Source organism: Mustela erminea, chromosome 16 (genome assembly GCF_009829155.1).
Source record: "Mustela erminea isolate mMusErm1 chromosome 16, mMusErm1.Pri, whole genome shotgun sequence".
Classification (NCBI taxonomy): Eukaryota; Metazoa; Chordata; class Mammalia; order Carnivora; family Mustelidae; genus Mustela; species Mustela erminea.
Window position 1 is genome coordinate 48,123,798 of NC_045629.1, and position 22,028 is coordinate 48,145,825.

A 22,028-nucleotide genomic window follows, 5' to 3' on the forward strand; every position below is an offset into this window, starting at 1 on the left:
ACTTTGTGAATATTTGCTAAGGTTTAAATAATAATAATAATAATGAGCAGCAGTATAAAGACCACTTTTATCAGATTCAGAAGAGGACCTCCCAAGCAGTTAAGTGACATGAAGGTTTGTGAAGAAGAGCAAGTAATCTACAAATACAGAGAATACAATCTGAAATAAGTCTCTGTGTAAGCTAATAATATCTTGACCCATCTGTGAATGGACTGGAGACTTTCTGAATCTTCTCTTTGAGTGTTCTTTGTGACTTGATATGAAAAAGTATTTTCTTTTGAAGGCCGGGTCAACCCAGAAGGAAAACAAATAGTATAATTTTGTCAATATGATTGTCTTGTTGAAGCGAATTCTCACTGATTTTGAACAAAATTTATGGCTATGAGCAATTTGTCATTTGTTCTGACCCATTTACCCCACTCTACAACTTCTAATGAGATGCCACTATCTGGGGCACCTGGGTGGCTCAGTGGGTTAAAGCCTCCACCTTCAGCTCAGGTCATGATCCCAGGTCCTGGGATCGAGCCCCACATCGGGCTCTCTGCTCTGCAGGGAGTCTGCTTCCTCTCTCTCTCTCTCTCTCTCTCTCTCTCTCTTTCTCTGCCTGCCTCTCTGCCTACTTGTGACCTCTGTGAAATAAATAAATAAAATCTTTATTAAAAAAAAGAAAAAGATACCACTATCTCCTGTTTCTTAGGTTTAGGGACAACAGCATAAATGTGCTCATCGACATCAGCAGGAGTTTACTCTGCCCGAGAGCTTCCTGTGCTCAAATAAATAGATGTTTGCTCAGTACCGAGAAGAAAACTATCAAAGTCTGAAGGAGCTTCCAGTATGAAGTAATCATCCCTATCTGTCATTCTATTTATATTATATTCACAGGCTCCTCTAATCTTAGTTTATCTGGTACTTTCCCAGCTACATTGACCCTGAGGAATGTGTAATATGAATCTCATTTTTGAGACTTAATGATGGAATTAAGGAGAAGTTAAATTGAAGACATTACAGAAGTCTAAAAGTCATGCCCCTCATCATCTAGCCAGTAGAACATAAGGGACTAAATAGTGACTTCCAGACTTGAGCTATTTCTGTGGGATTCTGACAGACCTTTCTGCTACTACTGCCGCTTCATCTAACTGCTGTGACTAGAGGCCTCTCCCAGTAAAACTGGGAGAGTAGCCACTGTCCTGTCATACATCAGTATTCATCAACCATGCAACCTGTATTTTCCTGAATATTCCTCATTTTAGTTATTCTTTTCTGTCAGCTCTATAAATACATCTGTACTTTCAAATCAGTTGTGTAGCCATATTAAACCAACAATACCATTAAACTAGTAGTTTGGGGGGAAAACGGTCTTTGAAAGTTTGGCACTTTGCATGGATTTCCTTTCACATTTTTTAAAATTCCAAATTCCTATTCTGCTTCCTACTATTGCCAGTTTGTTTATTCCATCTCCATTAAGTCATATCTCCCTGTAATTGCCCCAGTGCAGACTCCAAGGCTGGGTGCCAGATGGCCAGGCTCCGTAACTTCTATGAAAAGAGAAGCAACCTGCACAAAACCTATCTTCCCTACTTAGAAAACCCTCATCCACAGTATCAGAATATTGTGCTTCCACCGTCTATACCTTGATGAACATAGAACATCAAAATATCCTTTGACATGCTTTTTTTCTCTCCCCTTCACTTTAGTTTTTTTTTTTTTTTTTTTAAGATGCTTGGTGCATCTTCCTGTTTTCCTCTTCAGCTGTGAATGTAGGTCCATATATCATTATATGCTTACGATCGTCCTAAAGATGATCATCCCCCAATAGGTACATATATATGTATGCAGGTAGATGTATTTCTTTAAGGTAGAGTCCTTTGTGTGGCCTTTCTGATTACAAGGGCATGGATATTTAGGATTTGGGTAGACACTCATTTTCAACCTCTCCCCTACTTGTGTAGAAATACAGTATTTACACTCTTATCAACCATACATAGGAAGATCCATTTCTCCTCTTTCTCCCCCATGCAAGATATTATCAGTATTTTTAATTTATGCTAAGCTGATGAATTTAAAAACCTCTTGCTTTAACATGCTTATGGTTGATTGTCAGGCTGAGCATTTTTTCCCCATTTTTCATACAACAGTGCTCTCTAGAAATACTAAACAGCTAAAGGCAAAAACAAAATGTTAAAAATGTTTTAAGAAACTATAGGAAAATATATGATCACCTAGGGATAAATCCATTAAATAAAAGTTAATAGATTTTTGTTCACATCTATAAAGTATGCTTGCAAAAAACATCAGAATTTATTTTAAGGACAGCTACCATACCAAGAGGAAATACTTTCTACATGTGACAAACATTAACACTCATTAACTAATAAAAAAAAAGAGTGGGTAAATATTTTGTAGAAGAATCAAATGGCCAGTCTATGAAAAGATGCTTAACCCACTTCGTTTTTTACTATTAACAATAAATATAAAATGGCTCTTACTATGTCAGTATATATAGATCTTCTTGATTCTTCTAAACAGTTTGATGGATTACTATTGTTTATTTAGGCATCAATCCTTTGATTAATGTCTAGGTTTTCTACTGTTTGCTATGATTAGCAACTCTACAGTGTATGTGCACACATGCATATGTGTGTGCATGTGTATGCATGAGTGTGTGAGCTACATATGCATTATCAGTTTTTTAGTCTTGGCCTATCTGATATGTGAAAAATTCTACTTATTTGAAAAAAATTTTCTTTGATTATTACTAAGATTTAGTATCTCATGTTTATATTTTAAAATGTTTATATGACATCTGTTTTCTTCATCTGATATTTCTTTATTAATTTCTTCATTTAATAATCACTTATTCTTTCCTCTACCCACTTTTCTCTATTAATATCTACATCGACTGTATGAGCTCTGTATAATGATACCTCTTTTTTGTCACTTGAGTTTGAATATGTGATTCCTATAACTCGTTTTGTTTATCCTAAGTTTTATTTGCCAGTCTTTTTTACACATCATATAGATATTTCTACATCAGTTTAATTCTTCTCTGTATGTTATTTATTTAGTTACATCACTTATGTCTGTTTCTCTGTTAGGTCATTGTTCTCTCTCTAGATTTTATTCTCTTCAAAGTAAAGAATTAAACCTCCTCATATAGGTCTAGCACAGTACCCTCTACTTAATAATAACTGCTTCTTGATGATGGCTACACAGGTGGGACCCTAGAAGAAGACACTCAGGTCCTGTCAAGTTACATAGCTCCTACAGATTGATTATAGAACCCACCAGCAATAGACTTTTGCTATTATTTCACAATACTTGACCATTATATTTGAAAGAGAGAATAGTATAGTGTTACTATGTAATGGATCTACTATGCATATTCTCACTGCTTTAAATTCACTGATCATATAAAAAGAGAAGAATGCACTAGCTTGGTGTTTGATCTTTACCACATAGATCTAACGTCATGATCAATTGCTTTCAGTATTTTCTTTGAAATCACATAAAGGTTCATATGTGCCAAATTTCATAAGAATCACATGATAAGGTCAAGAAATACAAATTCCAAGGCAGAATTTATATGCCCAGTTCACATATGACAGTAATACTATGTAACCATATGTTGAATATAATACACTGTATGTAAATGCTATTCTTGAAAGCAATCCAATCAATAAAACTTAAAATAAATAACACTTTAATAACACATTTCAAATCGACTGAAAATGGAATAGATGGACTCTGTGGCAAGAACATCCCTGCAAAATTGACATTCAGAGGCTATTAAAACACAGAGAATAAAACAATCTTGAAACTAAAGAAAAACTGTGAATATTTAGAAGTTTTTTTGTAAAAAGCCTACTATATCATATGCCAAGATATAGCAGTCGTTTTTATTTAAAGAGCTATTTCAATAAAAACCGGATTGCCAAGCAGTAAAAAGCAAATTCCGTTTGCATTCACCAATAGCTAAAAAATACTTTTTAAAGAATATACTATATAAACCAGGAAAAAAAGTTAAAAAAATACACAGTAACAGAAAAAGTCAAAACAGAAAAAAGTCACTATTTAGTCATAATTGGGACTAATAAAAGATTGACCAGTCTTTATCATTACAGAAGTTTATGGGAAAGCTACTGAAGTTAACTTCAAAAGCCTAGCAGTAAAAAGTGATTGTAATGTCAGTAAAACTCTGAAACAGATCAAATAGACCCTAAGTAGTACTAATCCACTGCATCTTTGAACATATATATTTGGTTATTTTTTTTTAAGCTGAAAAGCTTTTCCTTTTTTTCTTTAATTTGTTTCCAACATCCTGTTTAAAAAAAAAAAAAAAAAGAAAGAAAGAAAGAAGAAGAAGGAGGAAAGAAATCCAACTGTACAACTATTAGCAGCGGCTCAGAGTATAGAAACTTTACCTCCATTCAAAGATAATATGAGTTAAGATTTGAAATGTCTTTTCCTTTTTGGCCTGTTTCTGGAAAACATGGTTTCATCATTCCAATGTAGAGAGAGAGAGCTTCTCTCTGTCCATACAAGTACTTATGTGACAAGGATATGTACAAACAGATGAATCAATGGAAGTTACAGAAGTGAATTTAACTATTTTTCTTTCCTGTTTGTCAGCTTAAGTTCTCAGATCAAAATGAAATGTTTGTGATGTGATTGACATTTTTAATTTCAATTTTTTCCCTTCAGATCCTGGGAAGACACTGCCTGAAGCCCTTGATTACTGCACAGTTTGGCTGCAGACAGTGCCTGGAGAAATAGACAGCAAAAGTGGTATTCCGCCATCCCTGATAACACTACAAATTAAAGACTTTCTTAATGGACCAGGTAAGAAAGTCATAATTCAAATGTGTATACACTTTCTTCATGTGAGTATATTAACATGTACTTATGTTCTGTTAGAAATTGTGACCTCCTTGCAAAAAACAAATTGTTTATTTATTTTCCAGAAGTGTATTCTTCTCAGGCTGACCATTTTAAAGATTAAAAGACAAATATTAATATGCATTAAAAATTACCTTTGGTCTGGAGTGCCTGGGTGGCTCAGTTGGTTAAGCATCTGCCTTTGGCTCAGGTCATGATCTCAGGGTCCTAGGATCAAGCCCGGAGGCAGGCTCCCTGCTCAGTGGGGAGTCTGCTGCTCTCTCTCCCTCTGGCCTTTCCCCAGCTTGTGCTCTTTCTCTCTCAAATAAATAAATAAAATCTTTAGAAAAAAATTTCCTTGGTTCTGACAAAAAGTAGTTATCAAAGAATAATGGACTGTAAGCCAAAGACCAAAGACTTTATTTCTACCTTTTCTGCTAATTGTGTGACGTTAGGCAGTTGATCTAATCTCCTATGCCTCAGTCTCCTTACTGTAAACAAAAAGAATAAAATAGATGGGTGGTTGGATGGATGGATGAGATACATGATATATATACATAAAATAGTATACATAGATATATTCGATTAGGTAAGTATACTTATTTCAAATACTTAGCAATGCACTTGAGAGATTAACGCTCAGTTTTAGGTAGATAGATATGGATATCAAAATGTACTGAGTGGGGACGCCTGGGTGGCTCAGTTGGTTGGACGACTGCCTTCGGCTCAGGTCATGATCCTGGAGTCCCGGGATCGAGTCCCGCATCGGGCTCCCAGCTCCATGGGGAGTCTCCTTCTCCTCACTCATGCTCTCTCTCACTGTCTCTCTCTCAAATAAATAAATTAAAAAAATAAAAAATCTTAAAAAAAATAAATGTACTGAGTGTTTATCAGTCCCAGGTACTAAGTACTTTACATACTCATCTAGACCCAAGGAGGAGGCACTGTAATTATCCCTGTTTTATGAATTAGGAAGTTAAGACTTAACAATGTGAAGGAATGGCAGTGGAGCCATTCAAACCTAGGTCTTTATGACTCCAAGACCTAGATCACTTCTGTACTACATTGATTTTAGCATAACCATAGATTTTTCCTCTCTTCTCTTTCCTCTTCTTTCTTTTTCCTGCTCTGTCCTTCATGTCATGCTCCTCTTCCTCTTCTTTTTATTATTATCCCTCCCTCACTTCTGTGAGATCTTAACTAATTATTTAACAAAAATTACTACATTTTGATTTGTTTTATTTTAGACCTACATTGCTTCAAAACATATTAGTCATCAAAGGAATATTAGTTTCTTCATTTTAATTTAAAATTTAAAACAATGGTGTTAAACTGTCTTGAGATCTCTAGCAATATTATGCAAAACATGAATTTTGAGGGGTGAAAATATCCCTGCATAGACCTGGTTTAGTGTGTGTCACGGCCAACCAATGCACTCATGAGCCGTAGCGACAGATTGAAGAAGGCCACTTGTCAGTATGTATGGAGTAAAGAGAGCCTAAAGCCATCTACACTGCCCTTTTCACTGGGGTCCTGTTCTTCCCAGTGCTGGGATTTAAAAGGTGCAGAAGTATGAAGAACTATTTCTTTTTTTTTTTTTTATGAAGAACTATTTCTAATCATTATAGGTATCTAGACATGATTTTAAGGACTCAAAGGAAAGCAAGAAACTGATTATGAAGGCTAAGAGAGTCATTAAAGTTGGAAGAAGGCTTTGGGGTGAGGTAATGGATAGATTGAGAATAATATGAGTCCTAGTACTTGGCTAGTGGGTGTGAAATACCATATTTCATTGAGTCCAAGCCATCATCAATTGTAGGAAAAACATTTTATGTACCAAGAAAAAAATATCTGTTATTTAAACTATGATACAGTGCTTTCTTATTGTATACATTTCATGGCACTTCCTGACTTCAAAGTTGTTCACATGTAAAAGACTGAACGTGTTAGAATGGGTGAACTTGGGTGAGAACATATGGTTAGTTCATGGAGAAGTGAGAAAGAAACTTGGGTTTCCCTCTTTTCTTTTTTAGTTTCAGATTTTTTTGCTTTCAGGCACAGTCTTTCATTCATGGGATAGAAAGTTCATTTCTAGTTTATATTTGATTGACTTGTTAAAGAATGGGATCTTCAAATCCATAGTTGTGTACCATATTTTCATGGCAACAAAAGAAATTGAATTTCAGGAGAAATGTCAGTGAATGAATGGAAAGTCATGTTTATAATTCTAGCATTTAATGTGACTAGTAGAAATGTGATTTTTTAAAATAGATATACTTTTGTGTTTCTTATGCTAAACATTACATATATGCCATTCTTTATTTTATGTTTATTCAATAAGAGTGATAATCTTTCTGGAGATTCAAACTTTTAAACAAATGGGTTGAAATCGTTATTTTATAGTAGAGCTTCTCAGACTCAAGTGTGCATCTGAAGCATCTCTGGTGAACATGTTCAAATGCAAACGGTTTGGGATGCCTGGGTGGCTCAGTTGGTTATGCATCTGCCTTCTAAGCTTAGGTCACGATCCCAAAGTCCTGGGATCAAGTCCCATGTTGGGCTTCATGCTCACGAGTGAGCCTGCTTCTCCCTCTGTCTTCTGTTCCCCCTGCTTGTGCGCTCTCTCTAATAAGCACATAAAATCTTTATTAAAAATGCAAATGGTTTAATAGTTCTAAAAGGCGGGAATGAAATACTACATTTCTAACAAGCTCCCAGGTAAAGTGGGATTAGTGCTGGGGACTACACTTTTGTAACGAGCTTTTATGATTCATGAGTGAATGAATGAATGAATGGATACACAAACAAACAGACACATAGACACACACACACACACACACACACACACACACAGAGCTGTTGAGGACCAAACTGCAGATATTTTGGGGCATAGGAGAGAGGAATTCTTTCTAAAGAATGATGAGTGTTTTTTTTTTAATGGTACTTTTATTATGAAAAATCAAATACAGTGTCTAATTAATGGTTTAGGTTTTTCAAACTCTAAAACATTTTAACCAAGAGTAGTTTGCTTTGAGGGAAGATTAGTTTGAATGGTATATCCAGTGGTGTGGAATTCCACTACCTACTAACCTAACATCTTTGAACTGCTCCAGAATTTACTATCGTAGACAAAAATGTCCGAAATGCAAATAATTTCTCATGTAAAGTCTATAAGTAGATGTTAGTCCATAGACTAATCATATTCTCTTACTACACAGCCAAATTGCCACTCTGTATTAATTTAGAGATCAATAGAAATACAGGACACATAAAGTAATTTTTATATTATTTTATAGATTTTTGGCAACTCAAGAAAATTCTCTTTTTTCCAGATTTTAGAAAATAGTATACTAAGAGGAATATCATTTATGCTAAGACTATGGGAACAAGCTTCAGCTTTATAATATTCCATAATGTCATTCACTTCCTTTAAAAAAAATAAAGTATTTTGATTTGTATGCGGTGTTATCATTAAGAATCTTTTTCTACCATTAGTTTTTTAATCTAGATGCACATCCTATTTAAGTAACATTCCCAGAGTTTTATACTACAGATCTAAAATGGTATATTTGCACTTATTCTTTCCTTGCTCCTGAATTAACATTTCAGGAGCAATAAAAGTTATGACCCTGAAGAATACAGGAAATTCTGATTATATTATATGGGTTTTCTTCTTAAGGCGCAAACTTAACAGCTTTTGAATTCAGCCATACAGATTTATTTTGCAGGGATTATTTGTCTAAACAATGTGATACAAATGCTGCTCTTCAGCACTTGTTTTTGGAAAAATAATTCAGAGTTCTTGAGTATTCCCTTATTTCCTCTGTTCACTTAATAGTACATTAGAGCAAATAGTAGGTCCCAACTTCTACATCAAAAAGCCCTTCAAAGCTCTCTCACCCCCATCTCCTTCCTTCAGAGGCAACAGTTGTACCCATTAGCAAGGTCAGTGGCTTGGAGAAACCTGGAAAGCAGCAGCTACCAGAAACCCGCTAGAATAATATCTCCAGCAGGTGATAGATTAGTTGGAACAAATTGGAACCATTGCAGTTCAGCAATCCTGGTTTCTTTCAAGCTGTTTTTAAAATGTCGTCATTTTAATACACAATCTAAGCCCTGCGGAACAGTCCACAGCAGGTTAATTTGAATCATATGATGTGTCACTGCCCTCAGCTGACATGAGCTCTATTCCATGTGTGAAGCCATAATAAATCCATTCCCAACCGAGGAGAATTCCCCGTGAGAAGGTGAACTAATCCAGGCCTCACACTGGCATGCTAGCCCCCTGTAATTGAAAGCAGGGCCACCTGTTCCCAGCACAGTTAGCCTATAGAGAAAAAATTAGCATTAGATCAGATACTTCTTATATTGAAAAATCATTCATAGTTCTTGCAAATTCAAATTCAGCTGTGAACTGCTTGGTATGACATCATACAAAAACGTAGGAATGTGCCCACTTGATCCCAGTTTAAAAGTTTTGTTAACCATAGGATTCCTTAACTTTGAAATGAGAAAAAAATTTTTTTTAATTTAATGAGAGCTGACACGTGAGAAGAAGAACTGGGAAGGGTGCATATTTTTCTAATTAACTCAGGGTCATTTGTAAAAACATTTGAGCTCCCTGGTATTTTTTTCATTGTTCCTTTGCAGACATATTTTTGAACACTGTCACTGTTATGACATTTAATGAAATGACATTTAAATGACAACAAAGAAAAATTTGTGCCAAACTGGGAGAACATTACCACATCATTTATGTTTTCTTATAAATTAATTAGCATACTGCAATCTTCATATAATTTAAGTAATAGGGTTGCATCAAACACGGTTATGACTGCAATTTCACATTTATTTTAATATATGGTATACTGGTGTTTCTAGATGAAATACATAACTGCTAAAATCTTTTTCTTTTAATAAAATCATTTCTTTAGCCTCTCCCTGTTTACCCTGCTCATTAATTTGCCTGTATAGTTTTCATGTCATTTTAATTTCATTCTGGCTTTGGATTGGTTTCAGCTCTGGTTTTATTTGATTTTTGTTTTAAAAATTTGACTTTTAATGGGTTATGATCCTAGTTTAAACACTTTTCTCATATTTTATGGATTAACATACTGTTTTATAGGTTGTGATTCTAATTTTTATTTTTACAGAATTTCTGAACATCTTAGTATAATCCTATTTGCATAAACTTCCTTGATTTGAATGAAAAAATACGTATATTTTAATGTATACCTATTACATAATGTAAAATATTACTTTAAAAAACTCAGATACAGTATCACACCATTCAATAGGTTTATGTAAATAGAGATTTTAAGCTATTTACCTCCAGATATGTATTTTTGAAATGTTTTTATTTTTCTTGGTGAATTCTGCTTTTATATTCTTTTACTACTGAATTAATTACTCAGTGGGGATTAATTCAGATATGCCTTGAAAGTACTTGTTCAGAGGACTTAAGGCACCTAAAAAGGATGACCCAAATAACCTCTTGACATTTTCTGGAGTAAAATAAAGACAAAGTAAGAGAATATTTAAACACAAGAAAATTTCAGTGTGAAAGAAAGCATCTTAAGGAGCTCATTTTAATTAATTTCTCTTCATGCTTCCCTGATAGTTAACCCTTTGCCTCTTTTCTCTTTCCAGAAATGGAGCCAAGGCCCAGGCCCTCAAGTTCTGTCTTAATAATTCACTTTTACAACCATACTTGCAAGCTATCTTCTACATTTAAGAAATGTAAATGAGTTAATAAAACAATAAGAACCTTGACTTCTACATTTCCCCAGTTTTATGGGTTCCAATTTGCAGCATCAGCATTACATTATCATAGTTCATATTCCCCCTGACTTACCGAAATGGTAAACTTGATGTCAGGGTGTCAAATAGGGAATGGACCAAGAATTTTGAGACCCAAGATAGCCTTTCATTATTTCAACCTTACTTTTTCAACTCTAACTTGTACCTTTGGAAAAAATGAGAAAAGTGGATGACTTCTAATTTTTAAATGTTTTTCTCTTACTCCTATAACAACATGATTTTAATAACAGATTTTTCACTGTACAACCAGGAAGCCATATTAATTTTCGTACCAACACTGTACAGTGAGGGGACTTGAAGTCTTCTTTGAAAGCTGGGTGACCATGGTACCTCCAGGGGACTATACATGGCTAAGTAAGGGGACTGGAAGAGTCACGAAAGCTGGTTGTGAGTGTGGCCAGATGGTAAGAAGCAGTACAAGGTCTCCTGCAGGGAAATCAGTGGTATGTCAATTACTTAGATTCCTTATTTCTTCATGTGGTCCAATTCTGTCAGGATTATTTCTTCTACTAAAGAGAATGAGGGTAATTGAGGGGATATCTTTCTAGGATCATGCAGCAAGCGAAGGTGGAAGAAAAAGAGAATATTATTTGGCTTCTACTGACTGTAGCCTTGCAACTTTGTGCTTGTATGCAGGTTTTCTTCCTCTCCAACCTGTGCCTTTCCCGGGGACACAGTACGGGGCCTTCTGTCCATCTCTCTATAGACAGTAAGCTCAGCTGTCTCTTTTATGCTAAGAACTCCCAAATGCCTAGCTCTGGTTTTGGCTTATTCAACTCCAGAACTGTTTCCCCATATGCCCATTAGATGTGTTTAGTTATTTAAAATTCAATATGTTTGCATTAAATTAAACCATTTTTCTCTCCTCTCCTTATTCATCCCTGCCCTTAGGTATAGTCTTCAAATTTCTTCACATGTGCTAGTGATAGCAACACTATTCCAGTCATGTTTTCTCACAATTTTACTATCACTTTTGGTTCATCCTTTTTTCTTTTTAATTTTAGGTCCTCTTCATTTTTCCCTTGAAATGGTCCTCCATTATGTTTACTACGTCCCTAGTTTAGGTTTATGCCCTATTGACTTCCTCAGTCTGTTTACTGGCAGCCTTCCTCCAGATTCTCCTTTTACTCACGAATCCTGTCGTCCCCTGTGCCCTTGCTAAATGAGGCTCCCCTGCCAAGCTCCTATGATGTTGACCACCCAGCTCCCTCAGTTCATCTGGTCAAAGCTCTCCTCAGCCCTAAAGGCTCTCTCTAATCTGGTATCATCTGGTTTAGCTGTCACTAAGCAGGTGATCCTAGGTAAGATTATTTTACTTCTTTGAGCCTCAGTATTTTCTTCTATAGGAGAGCTATTTTAAGATTCCTTCAGGTTCTAAAATGATGGCTGTAATCCCTAACGGAACTCTTCATTTATTTTAACACCAGATATTGTGAGCAATGGCAGTATGCTCGGTGTTCTAAGCAGTGCCTTCTCTCAAGAAATGCACATAATCAGATGGAAAAGACAGAGTTTGTTGGCGAAATCATCATGCAAAGTAACATATAATGATAAACCAATATATATTTCGTGAAGTTCTGTGGATTCATTAGAGGTTCAGGGAGGCTTCCCGGAGTAACTGACCCTGCACGGGACACAAGGGAGTTGACCAAGGACCTCAGAGGGGCGAGTGGATTTCTTGGCGGATATGTGCAAAAGACAGGATGGAGAGAGGCATCATGTCAGATTACAGGAAATGAAAACAGGGAGCAGTGAGGGAACCAGTGCTATGAGTGCTATAAAGAGAGGCAGAGACCAGGCCTTACTGACCATAATCAAGGATTTGGGGGGTTTTATCTTTTTTTTTTTTTAAAGATTTTATTTATTTATTTGACAGAGAGAGATCACAAGTAGGCAGAGAGGCAGGCAGAGAGAGAGAGAGAGAGAGGAGGAAGCAGGCTCTCCATGAGCAGAGAGCCCGATGTGGGACTCGATCCCAGAACCCTGAGATCATGACCTGAGCCGAAGGCAGAGGCTTAACCCACTGAGCCACCCAGGTGCCCCAGGGGGGTTTTTATCTTAAGAGTGGTGAGGAAACATCAAAGAGCTGTCAGCAGGACATGTATGTGGTGGGGGAGGGAGGAGGTGTGTGTATTGATATGGTTATATCTGCATTTTGAAAAAATAACTATTTGCAGGGTGGAGAACACTAATAAGGGCTAAAGTAGATGCAAGGGAGCAGTTAGGAGAATATTATAGTAGTACTGGTGAGAGGTAATTACAGGTCGGATCAGGGAATGGTGATAAGAAATAGAGAAAAGTGAAAGAATTGGTAGATATTGGGAAGGCAAAATCTACAGACCATGGTAATGGAGTAGGGAGAGAATGGGTAAGGGAGAAAAACATGGCTTCTGGGTCTCTGACTGGTCTAACTGGATGAATGGTGGTTTGTCCCCACGAAGTTCATGTGTTGAAATTCTAATATCCACTATGATGGTATTTGGAGATGGGGGCCTTTGGGAGTTAATTAGGTTTAGATGAAGTCATGAGGATGGTGGCTCCCTCGTGATGGGATAATACACTTATAAGAAGAGATGCCAGAGAGCTTGCTGTCTCTCTCCCTCTGCCATGTGAGGACACTGAGAAGGTGGCTGTATGCAAAAAGAGAGCCTTCCCCAGAAACCAATAGTGCTGGCACCCTGATCCTAGCATTCCAGCCTCTAGAAATGTGGGAAAATAAATTTCTGTTGTTTAAGCCACCAAGCTCTGGTATTCTGTTACAGCAGCCCAAGCTAAGACAGGTGGTAATCGTGATTACTAAGATGAAAATACTTGAAGAGAACCACATTGTTTTTAGTTTGGTTTGGTTTTCATTTGTGAGAATTTCGAGAGATCATGAGTTTTATCCTGGATATGTTGAGTTTGTGGCAGTTATTCATACAGATCTGGGGCTCACGAGCCAAAGACCAGTGATAAAAGATTGAATGTTTTAGAGTCTTTGGAATATAGATTCTAAGTCAAGCCATGGCCTGGATGAGAGATTACTCAAGAGAAGAGTAGAGGGGAAGTAGAGAAAAGAACCTAAGACTGCATGTTGAGGAAGTCCAATCCGGATTTTTACTGGCCAGAAGGGAACTGTGGGCTAAGAGGAGAATTTGAAAACCATAATGTCCAAGAAGCCAAATCATTAGCGCTTTGAGACACAGAAAGATGAGGAATTGAAAATATCTTGTAGATTCACAGTCGTTGTGACTACTAGTGTTTTCCCCCATCAGGTTAACCTGGATAGAAAATAGTCTAGAATGCACTGAGGTAAATGGGAAGGGAAAAAAAAAAAAAAGTAGAAGCCAAGAGTATAAATAACTCCTTCAAGAAGTTTGTGAAGAGTAGTAATAAAGGGTAGTATATGAAGAACTCCTGGGATCATGGTCTGGGGATTTTGTTTTTATGATGAAAGGAACTTGGGTTTTCTCATATTTAAATGTTCACAAGAGGAATCCAGTTGAGAGAAGAATTAGGTAAACTAAAAAAGAGAAAAGATCAATGAGGTGCCCAAGAAAGAGGGAAGGAGAAGTATCCAATACATATTTGAAAGACCCAGTTTTAAATTAGAGAAGTGGGACGCCTGGGTGGCTCAGTTGGTTAAGCAGCTGCCTTCGGCTCAGGTCATGATCCCAGCGTCCTGGGATCGAGTCCCACATCGGGCTCCTTGCTCTGCAGGGAGCCTGCTTCTCCCTCTGACTCTGCCTTCCACTCTGTCTGCCTGTGCTCGCTCTCGCTCGCTCTCTCTGACAAATAAATAAAATCTTTAAAAAATAAATAAATAAATAAATTAGAGAAGCAACAGATTCTCTAATTTGCGTAACAGGTTAAGGAAGGGAATTGGAAAGGGGCATATGCAGGTAGCTTTTTGGTTGTTTTTTTTTTTTAAAGATTTTATTTATTTGACAGACAGAGATTACAGGTAAGCAGAGAGACAGTCAGAGAGAGGAGGAAGCAGGCTCCCCGCTGAGCAGAGAGCCCGATGTGGGGCTCGATCCCAGGACCCTGGGATCATGACCTGAGCCGAAGGCAGAGGCTTTAACCCACTGAGCCACCCAGGCGCCCTAAGCTTTTTGGTTTGATAGCAAGAAATTGGTGGAAATCTAATGGCTTTAACTTTCTCCCTGAAGTTAGAAGCAAGATCACCTATTGAAGTTGAAGAGGGACAAGAGGGTGTGATGGTTTGGAGGCAGAACAGCTTGACATCATGTTCCAATGTGACTTTCTCATATGCCATGTGCATTCTCATCTCTGTGTCTTTTTTAACTTTTACATCATGGAAATTTTCAAATATATACAAAAGTATACTACGTAAGTAATTGTCAGCTGTGGGCAGTATTGTTTCTTAGTACACCACTTCCTCACCTTCTGTGTTATTTTGAAGCGAATCCCATGCATCATATCACTTATAATATTTCAGTATTATGTATCTCTGTAATAAGAACTTTTAAAAACGTGACCACAATACTATTATCAAACATGAAGATAATCATTCTTCAGTGTTATCAAATATATAGTCAGTGTTCAAATTTCCAGTTATCTAATACATATGTGTGCAGAGAGGGGAAAGGGAAAAATGTATGTGGATGTGTGGGTGTTTGTGTGCATGTGTATTTCTTGGGATTTTTTTTAAAGCAGAAGCCACATATGTTCTGCGCATGACTATTGGTTGATATGTCTTTCTATTTTCTTTTAATTGTTAGGTTTTCTCCTCTATCATTTTTCATCTCTTGTAATTTATATATTGAAGAAGATCATTTATCTTATAGAGCTTACCACAGATTGTATTTAGCTATTTAGTTGAGAGAGAGAGAGAGCTGAGAGAGGGGGAGAGGGAGAGAGAATCCCAAGTAGACTCCCCACTGAGTGCAAAGCCCCACACAGGGCTCTACCTCACAGTCCTGAGATCATGACCCAAGACGAAATCAAGAATCAGACCCTTAAACTGACTGACCCACCCAGGCACCCCTATCACAGTTTAGATTTTGTCTATTCCCCTGTCTTCTGTATTTGCTACATAAAAATTGGTAGTTGGTTTAACCTATTCAAGTTTGCTTATTATTGTTATTTTTTTTAGTAAGACTGTTCTGTAAAAGGGTTTGGGTTGTTGCATCAGAAAGCACATAATATCTGAAGGTCTCTTTTTGTATTGTTAAAGGCCATTGATGCTAAATGCCTGATTTCATTGGAGATTACAAATAGTAATATTTTCATACTAACACTCCTTGTCCATGTATTAACTAACTAAGATACTTAAAAGAAACATTCCTTCATCTACTACTTGCTTACTCAATACCATTGCTCATCTAAGGAAGGTAGGATAAATACTGAGTTCTGTTCCTTTATTTAAAATGAGTTTTTTTTAGAATGAGTTGATTTTCAGAAGAGAACTTTTTTACAATGTATGCATGTATCAGATCATCATAATGTATACTTTAAATAACTTAAAATGGCATTTTTCACTTGTATCTTAATAAAGCTGGGGAAAATGAATTATTTTTCTGGTGTATTCCATTGGTAGCCAATTAGTTGTTGCTTGGTATTATTCTTAAGTCATTATTTTTAATGCTACTCCAGTTATCTCATCATTGGAAGTGTGAATCTCTAGAAATTAGATTCTTCATGTTTTTAATCTTCCTTCACTGTGGGATCTTTGTTCCCTTATCGTGAAACAGAATTTGGCTGTTCCCAAAAAGTAGCTCTGCTGTGTCCAACCCAGGATGAGTATAAGCCATCACTGAGAAAAGCAAAAGAGAAAAAGAAAGGACATAGACATCAAAGGAGCAGCCAAAATTATTAGAGCAATAGAATATGCTTAGCCCTTTTTAAAAAAAAAAAGATTCTATTTATTTATTTATTTGTCAGAGAGAGAGAGGGTGCGTGCGCATGCAAGCGCACAAGCAGGCAGAGTAGCAGGCAGAGGCGGAGAGAGAAGCAGGCTCCCTGCCGAGCAAAGAGCCCAATGAGGGACTCGATCCCAGGACCCTGGAATCATGACCTGAGCCAAAGGCAGCAGCTTAACCAACTGAGCCACCCAGGCGTCCCATCCCAAAAAGGCAAGCCCTTTTTGATGACTGTTTAAAGAGAAAAGTTCATTTAGAGAAGTTAAATTTAATATACTCATTTTAGAAAACCAGTACATTTACCCTAGAATCAGAGCATTTATGTTGTGATTGGAGAGGGGGGATAAAATGTAGTCAAAAAAGTCAATGCCTGATTATAAGAATATGTGTACAAGAATAATGCTGGTGGTGATGATGCCCACATCCCACGTGTCAACACTGTGAACTGCCCCAGCTGACCTGGGCAAGAACGTGTGTCAGGCCATGTCTCTGAGCTTCCTCAACAGCACGTGGGACAGTTTATTCCCAGTTGCTCTGGTCTCCCATTGTTAACTGGACTACTCACATGTGCCACTACTGAGGTCTTTACACTTCACACCTTCAATAAAAATACATTGATCTCATTGTCATTGGCAACTTTCCAGGTTTTTTAGTTCTCACACCTGTGAATACTCAGTCTGCACTGTCCATTATCATCAGGAGTATGTTTACTTGGACACTGTCGTAAAAAATCTGAATTTGAATTACTAAATAAGAAAAAAATGTTCTATGACCTAATAACAAAAAATATTTTTTATTAGAGATACTATAATTCATAAAGTCAAGGTTGATTACAGATTTGTTCTGTTTTGCATTTACCTTTCTAAAATGGGGGTAAGGTGTAGGAAGCACCATCATTCCTATGCCTGTACATAGCCACCACCACATATGTACTGTTTACTGAGCAAGCCTTACTGGTCTTAAAAAAAGTATCTCTTAAAAATAAAATTCCAAAGGAAGAAACACTTAACAGAAGTTTTCTTTCATAAATGTTATGATTTGGGTATAACAAGCCATATTGAATCCATTGGGTTTTTGGTAATAGATTTCAAAATACATCATAAATGTAAGTAATATGATGACTAATGGGTCAAGTAAAGTTGGAACATTTTAAATAAGAAAATAGCTGGAACAGTTTTCAGGAAACTTTTCCAGTTGATGTTTGGTCCCCCACAAGGTGTGTATTAACATAAACTTAGGGGAATCACCTCTGGGGCTTGAATTCGCTCTCTGATTTCATTACTACAATATGATTCTTTTCCTTTCACTATTAAGTCATCTCCTAGGGTGATGGGAGCGTAAAATAAGTGTAATTTATTTGTATTTGTCTAATCTCCTTTTAACTCAATAGTCATCTCATCATTCCGTTTCCTGGTAGCTGTTCAGAAAGTTTTGAGGGGTGATTAGAATCTGATAATTGACAGGCATGCATTTGCTTGGTAACTTAGAGATATAGACTGTGTTCTGGGGATGATGAGAAATTATATCTGGCAAAGGCACAGATGACTCAGCTGGCAGATTGTCTATTACTGCATATTCTTAAAACCTGAACTTTGATTAAATTTTATTAAAATTTGATGAGGATTATGAAAAAAATCTAAACCTTTTAAAACAATCTGATAATAACTGGAATAAAATCCACATTGACAATTTAATGGCTGGTTCTTTATCCAGGTATAATTCCAGTTCCTGTAAAACATTATATAGCTCCCACTGTGTCTCTGTTGAAGAAAACTTTTCTAGTCCATTTTTATTACTGTTTTCATCTTAATAATGAAGTTAATGTTTTTCATCACTTTTCAAGTATAAATACTAGAAAATACAAACTACATTGCTCATTTTTTTTGTTTAAAAATGCCAGACTCTTTTGTTGCATAATTTTTCCCATTTGTAAAAATCATCTTCCTGTCATGATGAAACTGAAAATATTTATAATAAAGGCACTAATTTTTCTACCCAAAAAAGTGATTGCTAGTTCAAGGATGTGAAAGTTTTAAAGGCACTGGGTGGGTAATAAATGTAACAGTACAAATTTTTAACACTTTCAGATATGACAGTAACTTCATGATTTTAGTTGAAGGATTCATACATGTTGATGGACTTTACCCAAACCTTAACAGGCATGATTTCATTTGTGGTGCTTTTCATTCTGGTACATGCTTCCTGTCTCTTGGTGCAGTTAGTACTTTTGAAAGGAATACCTGGTATTACAGAGTAACCTCATTTTTACTCTGCTTTAGGGCTCTTGGCTTTATAGCACTCTCCAGCTTGTCCAAATGGGACTGCCCAGTCTCTCTGTTTACACCTGGACGCAGCTCTAGAGGGGCAGGGATGAGGGACTGCCTGTGCTGCTTGGGGGGCACCCTGCTGAGATGTTGCACCATATGCAAACAAACATACAAAAAAAATTTTTTTTAAGGTGAATTACTTAAATGTTCTAGATCTCTGTTTGTTTCTTATAAAAAGTTAACAAGCAACGGCGCACAAAATCAGGACTTTTAAAAGTCTGTTCCGCTGAGGGACATCGCTCCAGAGGCTAAACCGGGGCGAAGCCCACGCGGGTTCAGCGTGGCCTCAGGTCCCGCAGGGTCACAGAAGGATCAGGGGTGTCTGAGTGTCGCAGACCTTGCGGGTATTGGAACGGGAAAGCCGGCTACAGAGACAGAGCCGACAGTAAGCTCACAGCTCGGTGTTACCTTGAACTGGTCGCAGGCTCGGTGAGCTCGGAGCGCGGCCGGAGGTCAGGCAGACGGGAGTAACTGGGCGCTGTTCTCTGAGGGCGCACTGAGGAGTGCGGCCCTGGGCTCTCGGCTCCTCCGGGCCGGAGACCAGGAGGCCGCCATTTGTATTCCCGTCCTCCAGAACTCTACGGAAAGCGCTCAGGGAACAAAAGCTCCTGAAAGCAAACCCGAGCGGATTACTCACCCCGGCCCCAGGTAAGGGCGGTGTAATTCCGCCTGGGGCAAAGACACTTGAGAATCACTACAACAGGCCCCTCCCCCAGAAGATCAACAAGAAATCCAGCCGAGACCAAGTTCACCTACCAAGGAGTGCGGTTTCAATACCAAGGAGAGCAGCAGAATTCCAGAGGAGGAGAAAGCCAAGCACGGAACTCATGGCTTTTCCCTGTGATTTTTTCTTAGTCTTGCAGTTAATTTAATTTTTTTCTTTTTCTTTTTTTTTTTTTTTTTTTTTCTCGCCTTCGGGTAAAATTTTTTTTTTTTTAACTGTTACCTTTTTCTTTTTTAACGATTTTTTACTAGTTTATCTAATATATATATTTTTTCTTTTTTACATTTTTCGTAGGTGTTTTCCTTTTTTTTTTAATTCTTTTCTTTTCTTTTTTCTTTTTTTTTTTTCTTTTTTCTTTTTTTTTTCTTTCTTCCTTTTTGAACCTCTTTTTATCCCCTTTCTCCCCCCTCACGATTTTGGATCTCTTCTAATTTGGTTAAAGCATTTTTTCCTGCGGTTGTTGCCACCCTTGTAGTATTTTACTTGCCCCTTCATATACTCTTATCTGGACAAAATGACAAGACGGAAAAATTCAACACAAAAAAAAGAACAAGAGGCAGTACCGAAGGCTAGGGACCTAATCAATACAGACATTGGTAATATGTCAGATCTAGAGTTCAGAATGACAATTCTCAAGGTTCTAGCCGGGCTCGAAAAAGGCATGGAAGATATTAGAGAAACCCTCTCGAGAGATATAAAAGCCCTTTCTGGAGAAATAAAAGAACTAAAATCTAACCAAGTTGAAATCAAAAAAGCTATTAATGAAGTGCAATCAAAAATGGAGGCTCTCACTGCTAGGATAAATGAGGCAGAAGAAAGAATTAGTGATATAGAAGACCAAATGACAGAGAATAAAGAAGCTGAGCAAAAGAGGGACAAACAGCTACTGGACCACGAGGGGAGAATTCGAGAGATAAGTGACACCATAAGACGAAACAACATTAGAATAATTGGGATTCCAGAAGAAGAAGAAAGAGAGAGGGGAGCAGAAGGTATACTGGAGAGAATTATTGGGGAGAATTTCCCCAATATGGCAAAGGGAACGAGCATCAAAATTCAGGAGGTTCAGAGAACGCCCCTCAAAATCAATAGGAATAGGCCCACACCCCGTCACCTAATAGTAAAATTTACAAGTCTCAGTGACAAAGAGAAAATCCTGAAAGCAGCCCGGGAAAAGAAGTCTGTAACATACAATGGTAAAAATATTAGATTGGCAGCTGACTTATCCACAGAGACCTGGCAGGCCAGAAAGAGCTGGCATGATATTTTCAGAGCACTAAACGAGAAAAACATGCAGCCAAGAATACTATATCCAGCTAGGCTATCATTGAAAATAGAAGGAGAGATTAAAAGCTTCCAGGACAAACAAAAACTGAAAGAATTTGCAAATACCAAACCAGGTCTACAGGAAATATTGAAAGGGGTCCTCTAAGCAAAGAGAGAGCCTACAAGTGGTAGATCAGAAAGGAACAGAGACCATATACAGTAACAGTCACCTTACAGGCAATACAATGGCACTAAATTCATATCTCTCAATAGTTACCCTGAATGTTAATGGGCTAAATGCCCCTGTCAAAAGACACAGGGTATCAGAATGGATAAAAAAACAAAACCCATCTATATGTTGCCTCCAAGAAACTCATTTTAAGCCCGAAGACACCTCCAGATTTAAAGTGAGGGGGTGGAAAAGAATTTACCATGCTAATGGACATCAGAAGAAAGCAGGAGTGGCAATCCTTATATCAGATCAATTAGATTTTAAGCCAAAGACTATAATAAGAGATGAGGAAGGACACTATATCATACTCAAAGGGTCTGTCCAACAAGAAGATTTAACAATTTTAAATATCTATGCCCCCAACGTGGGAGCAGCCAACTATATAAACCAATTAATAACAAAATCAAAGAAACACATCAACAATAATACAATAATAGTAGGGGACTTTAACACTCCCCTCACTGAAATGGACAGGTCATCCAAGCAAAAGATCAGCAAGGAAATAAAGGCCTTAAACGACACACTGGACCAGATGGACATCACAGATATATTCAGAATATTTCATCCCAAAGCAACAGAATACACATTCTTCTCTAGTGCACATGGAACATTCTCCAGAATAGATCACATCCTCGGTCCTAAATCAGGACTCAACCGGTATCAAAAGATTGGGATCATTCCCTGCATATTTTCAGACCACAATGCTCTAAAGCTAGAACTCAACCACAAAAGGAAGTTTGGAAAGAACCCAAATACATGGAGACTAAACAGCATCCTTCTAAAGAATGAATGGGTCAACCGGGAAATTAAAGAAGAATTGAAAAAAATCATGGAAACAAATGATAATGAAAATACAACGGTTCAAAATCTGTGGGACACAACAAAGGCAGTCCTGAGAGGAAAATATATAGCGGTACAAG

General features: G+C 37.2%; 1 protein-coding gene across 7 annotated transcripts in view; it reads left to right on the plus strand.

The window, feature by feature from the left end:
• The window catches only part of VPS13B (vacuolar protein sorting 13 homolog B), a 769,746-nt gene that overhangs the window by 567,757 nt on the left and 179,961 nt on the right, over window positions 1-22,028 (plus strand). For all 7 annotated transcript variants that reach the window (XM_032316089.1, XM_032316090.1, XM_032316084.1 and 4 more), the window contains one exon: window positions 4,702-4,839. In XM_032316089.1, coding sequence (XP_032171980.1) covers window positions 4,702-4,839 — 138 coding nt within the window. The remainder of the gene's footprint in view (window positions 1-4,701; window positions 4,840-22,028) is intronic.